Source organism: Lampris incognitus, chromosome 21 (assembly GCF_029633865.1).
Source record: "Lampris incognitus isolate fLamInc1 chromosome 21, fLamInc1.hap2, whole genome shotgun sequence".
NCBI classification, from domain to species: Eukaryota; Metazoa; Chordata; class Actinopteri; order Lampriformes; family Lampridae; genus Lampris; species Lampris incognitus.
In genome coordinates, this window is record NC_079231.1 from 15,816,787 (window position 1) to 15,822,786 (window position 6,000).

The window sequence follows — 6,000 nt, forward strand, 5'->3', positions numbered from 1 at the left end:
AGAACTTTTATCTGAAACTCGACAGTCTATTCTTGTTCTTAGAAATGAAGGCTATTCCATGCGAGAAATTGCTAAGAAATTGAAGATTTCCTACACCGGTGTGTACTACTCCCTTCAGAGGACAGCACAAACAGGCTCTAACCAGAGTAGAAAAAGAAGTGGGAGGCCGCGTTGCACAACTGAGCAAGAAGATAAGTACATTAGAGTCTCTAGTTTGAGAAACAGACGCCTCACAGGTCCCCAACTGGCATCTTCATTAAATAGTACCCGCAAAACACCAGTGTCAACATCTACAGTGAAGAGGCGGCTGCGGGATTCTGGGCTTCAGGGCAGAGTGGCAAAGAAAAAGCCATATCTGAGACTGACCAATAAAAGAAAAAGATTAAGATGGGCAAAAGAACACAGACATTGGACAGAGGAAGACTGGAAAAAAGTGTTGTGGACGGATGAATCCAAGTTTGAGGTGTTTGGATCACAAAGAAGAACGTTTGTGAGACGCAGAACAAATGAAAAGATGCTGGAAGAATGCCTGACGCCATCTGTTAAGCATGGTGGAGGTAATGTGATGGTCTGAGGTTGCTTTGGTGCTGGTAAGGTGGGAGATTTGTACAGGGTAAAAGGGATTCTGAATAAGGAAGGCTATCACTCCATTTTGCAACGCCATGCCATACCCAGTGGACAGCGCTTGATTGGAGCCAATTTCATCCTACAACAGGACAATGACCCTAAACACACCTCCAAATTGTGCAAGAACTATTTAGAGCAGAAGCAGGCAGCTGGTATTCTATCGGTAATGGAGTGGCCAGCGCAGTCACCAGATCTGAACCCCATTGAGCTGTTGTGGGAGCAGCTTGACCGTATGGTACGCAAGAAGTGCCCATCCAACCAATCCAACTTGTGGGAGCTGCTTCTGGAAGCGTGGGGTGCAATTTCTCCAGATTACCTCAACAAATTAACAGCTAGAATGCCAAAGGCCTGCAATGCTGTAATTGCTGCAAATGGAGGATTCTTTGACGAAAGCAAAGTTTGATGTAAAAAAAAATCTTATTTCAAATACAAATCATTATTTCTAACCTTGTCAATGTCTTGACTCTATTTTCTATTCATTTCACAACATATGGTGGTGAATAAGTGTGACTTTTCATGGAAAACACAAAATTGTTTGGGTGATCCCAAACTTTTGAACGGTAGTGTATATATATATATATATATATATAGATGCTCTTTCTCTCTCTCATCATCATCAATTGCTCTTCCTAGCATGTTGCGGGTTGTGTTGTATTTACTTTTTAGCTACTGACAACGTTGAGCAAATCCTGTCTTTTAATGGCAACCCATCCCTCTCTACCTCTGGACAGCAGCCAGGTTGTCTAACATGATGAAGGTTGTGCTTCGTCTTTTTTGTTAAGTATTCCTCCCTCTCCATCCATCCATCATCCAACCACCTGACCGTCTAACCTACACTCACCGGCCACTTTATTAGGCACACCTGTCCAACTGCTCGTTAACGCAAATTTCTAATCAGCCAATCACATGGCAGCAACTCAATGCATTTAGGCATGTAGACATGGTCAAGACGATCTGCTGCAGTTCAAACCGAGCATCAGAATGGGGAAGAAAGGTGATTTAAGTGACTTTGAACGTGGCATGGTTGTTGGTGCCAGACGGGCTGGTCTGAGTATTTCCGAAACTGCTGATCTAATGGGATTTTCACGCACAACCATCTCTAGGGTTTACAGAGAATGGTCCGAAAAAGAGAAAATATCCAGTGAGCGGCAGTTCTGTGGGCAAAAATGCCTTGTTGATGCCAGAGGTCAGAGGAGAATGGCCAGACTGGTTCGAGCTGATAGAAAGGCAACAGTAACTCAAATAACCACTCATTACAACCGAGGTATGCAGAAGAGCATCTCTGAACGCACAACACATCGAACCTTGAGGCAGATGGGCTACAGCAGCAGAAGACACCGGGTGCCACTCCTGTCAGCTAAGAATAGGAAACTGAGGCTACAATTCGCTCAGGCTCACCAAAATTGGACAATAGAAGATTGGAAAAACGTTGCCTGGTCTGATGAGTCTCGATTTCTGCTGCGACATTCGGATGGTAGGGTCAGAATTTGGCGTCAACAACATGAAAGCATGGCTCCATCCTGCCTTGTATCAACGGTTCAGGCTGGTGGTGGCGGTGTAATGGTGTGGGGGATATTTTCTTGGCACACTTTGGGCCCCTTAGTACCAATTGAGCATCGTGTCAACGCCACAGCCTACCTGAGTATTGTTGCTGACCATGTCCATCCCTTTATGACCACAGTGTTCCCATCTTCTGATGGCTACTTCCAGCAGGATAACGCGCCATGTCATAAAGCTCGAATCATCTCAGACTGGTTTCTTGAACATGACAATGAGTTCACTGTACTCAAATGGCCTCCACAGTCACCAGAATTAAATCCAATAGAGCACCTTTGGGATGTGGTGGACCGGGAGATTCGCATCATGGATGTGCAGCCGACAAATCTGCAGCAACTGCGTGATGCTATCATGTCAATATGGACCAAACTCTCTGAGGAATGTTTCCAGTACCTTGTTGAATCTATGCCATGAAGGATTAAGGCAGTTCTGAAGACAAAAGGGGGTCCAACCCGGTACTAGCAAGGTGTACCTAATAAAGTGGCCAGTGAGTGTATGACTATCAATCCATCCATACACCCATTCATCTCTACCTCTGTACGGTGGCTAGGTTGTCCTGTTCGTCGTGGGTCATGTTGTAGTCAGGGTCATTCTGTAGTGGCTCATTGATGCAGTCTAGCAGGCGGCCTCCCTGAGACAGCGCCACCTGCAGGTCCTCCTGTGTATGACAGACAACAACGTCGTAATATTAAGTAAGTAGTATACTTTTTTGCTCCCCCCCCCTTTTCTCTCCAATTGTACTTGGCCAATTACCCCACTCTTCCAAGCCATCCCGGTCACTGCGCCACATGCCGATCCAGGGAGGGCTGCAGACTACCACATGCTTCCTCCGATACATGTGAAGTCGCCAGCCGCTTCTTTCCACCTGACAGTGAGGAGTTTCGCCAGGGGGACGTAACCCGTGGGAGGATCACGCTATTCCCCCCAGTTCCCCCTCCCCCCCTGAACAGGCGCCCCGACCGACCAGAGGAGGTGCTAATGAGTAAAGTGACCAGCACACATACCCACATCCGGCTTCCCACCGGCAGACACAGCCAATTGTGTCTGTAGGGACGCGCAACTAAGCCGGAGGTAACACGGGGATTCGAACCAGCGATCCCCGTGTTGGTAGGAAACGGAATAGACCGCTACGCTACCCAGACACCTTAGTATACATTTTTATTCAAGCCAAATTGCTTGTTCATTGACCAGAGTGCATCTTTCTGGATTAAGGTCTCTCCCACATACATAAAAGTAAATCTGCTTACCAATTATACATGTGGGAGAGACAGAGACAAACAGAGAAAAAGAGGAAGAGGGAGGGGAGAAAAGGGAAAAACAAGAAAAGAGATATACTGAGAAAGAGGGGCATAAATCTCCCACCTTCATTTGCTCCTTCTTGAGGGTGTGTGTGTGCAGCAGACTGGTGGTGGCCTCGGTGTCGTTGGGTAACTCCGTCTCAGCGAGCTCAGTGCCAAACGCTTGCAGTGTCTGGGCTGTGGTCTTGACCATGAGGGCAAACGCCTCAATGGCCTGAGAAAGACACACACGGAAGACACACAGACACACACACGTGTATATATAATACTGCAGACACATAGCTACACACATGCACATTTATACAGCCAAAATAACTGAAGAAATGTCTATAAACATCCATAACACAACAAAGTTATTTTAGTAAGAGGGTTCCTGGAGTGAAAATGTAGTTATGTGTATTTGTAACATGCATAAAATGCTGTGTGGAATCTTTGTGTTTGTGTGTGTGTACCGTGCGGTGTGAGATCCAGGCCTCATGGCAATACTCCTGTGTGCCACCCAGCTCTGTGGTCAGCTGTGCTGGGTCAATATAGGCATGGAGCTCAGTGACCGAACTCAGCATCACCACCTGATGGCAAGAAGGAAAAACAGGCAAGACAGAAGTAAATTAAACCCAACTGGAAGATAACGCACAGTGAGCTGATACTAAAAGAAATCTCCCCTGATCATCCCATGACAGTCTTCAGAAAGGCACCATCCATAAAAGACAGGCTTGTAAGGAGCCATCTACCAGGTTTCAAACCAAGAACATGGCTGAGCAGAGTTTTTGGGGACTTTTAAATGTGGCACATGCAACCATTGTGAGAGTATCATTCAGAGCAGGACAGTTCGTGACTTAAAAACAAGGCTTGCAACTCTTGAGTTTGTTGTGTATCGCCTACTGTGTCCCTAGGAGCGCTTCTATGTGGACAGGCCTAAAAGAAAGACATATGCAATCCATGTCAATAATGAAGACCACCCCACAGCGAAGCCCTATAAAGAGGTACACCACAGCAACCCTGTGTCCTGAAAGATTCAGGGCACTGAAATTATTAAAAAGTCCATAAAAGTCCATAAGGTTAGTGGTAAAATGTTGCCAAATCCTTATGTGGCTTGACAAGACCATACCGGATTGGTCAAGGCCTGGGTTAACAACAACCGCCATCGGTTGCTGTGCCCTCACAGGGTACCGATGGAATCAAATTCACTGTGGTGAAGAAGAAGAAGAAGGAGGAGGAGGAGGAAGAAGCAGCAGCAGCATCACTATGGATCTGGAAATTTAACGGTATGGAAAGCCCAGGTCTTCAGTAAGAAACAGACTATAGATGTTTTCCGTGATGGTTGTGAGGTTTATTTCATCTGTGTTTCTGTGTAAATGTGTGTAAACCAATGCCAAGCACCATTCTTCACTACTAAAAAGTTTGGTATTTTGTGTGTTGTAGTACTTGCATGTTTTTTTGCTGTTTTTTGAGCGGATGTGTAATCGAGAGATATGTCTTCACACGTAAAATCAGTTAGTTTGAATGCCCAGCCAATGGAAGTGCGTTGGAGGCGGGGCTTAGTATTGCTGGCGCAGCTCTGGTTTGACTGATTATAGGCACCTGTGCTCTTGCCTGACTAGGTAACTGAGCATGTATACACAACTTCAGTTCACTTGTACCATGCTGTGGAAGCGTGGGCATTTTTTAACAGTCCATCTCCTCCCTTTTTCCTCACTGAATTGTTTCCCTTGACACCAAAGAGGAGCACACCAACAACTACCCTTCTAAAATTTGCCATATTCCTGTTGCTTTCTTCCATAAATGCAACAGATAAGCAAAGACATTTAAAAAAATATTTTTAATGCAAATCTTTCATCTAGTTTTACTGCCACTTCAAACCTTTTGGAGATCCCAGCTAAAACACATACTTTGGAGAAGAGACAAAAACATGAGCGTGACACAGGGAGATGGTGAATACACATGCAGAGAGGGACAGACATGGTGGCACCTTCATTTTGAATTCATCCTTGTTGAACTGAAGAGGAAGTCCGACAATGTCCGTTGGAGCAAGGTGGTGGGACGCAGCACCAAAACCAAGTCTAAGTTCCCCGGAAATGAGCACTGAAAAGGGGGGAGAGAGGGAGAGAGAGAGAGAGAGAGAGAGAGGAGAGAGAGAGAGAGAGAGAGAGAGAGAGAGAGAGAGAGAGAGAGAGAGGAGAGAGAGAGAGAGAGGAGAGAGAGAGAGAGAGAGAGAGAGAGAGAGAGAGAGAGAGAGAGAGAGAGAGAGAGAGAGAGAGAGAGAGAGAGAGAGAGATGATGATGTACCTTTACAGTAACTAACCGTTTTTTTTTTTTTTTTTTTTTAAAACCCACCTGGTAGACCTGGTGGCGTCTAGCTAAGAGGAAGAGCTAGACGGTGAAGGTCTAAAGTGGTATATGACGGCATGATGGCAGCAATGTAAAACAATTAAACCGTAATATCACATAGTATGTGATGTGCACTGATGCAAAATTAAATTCTAAAATTAGATTTCATCTCCAGAGTCGAACTGATCAC

General features: G+C 45.5%; 1 protein-coding gene across 1 annotated transcript in view; it reads right to left on the reverse strand.

The window, feature by feature from the left end:
* The window catches only part of mcf2la (mcf.2 cell line derived transforming sequence-like a), an 86,442-nt gene that overhangs the window by 22,139 nt on the left and 58,303 nt on the right, over positions 1-6,000 (reverse strand). The window contains 5 exon segments of the mRNA XM_056301432.1: positions 2,718-2,842; positions 3,547-3,696; positions 3,935-4,051; positions 5,422-5,480; positions 5,483-5,564. Coding sequence (XP_056157407.1) covers positions 2,718-2,842; positions 3,547-3,696; positions 3,935-4,051; positions 5,422-5,480; positions 5,483-5,564 — 533 coding nt within the window.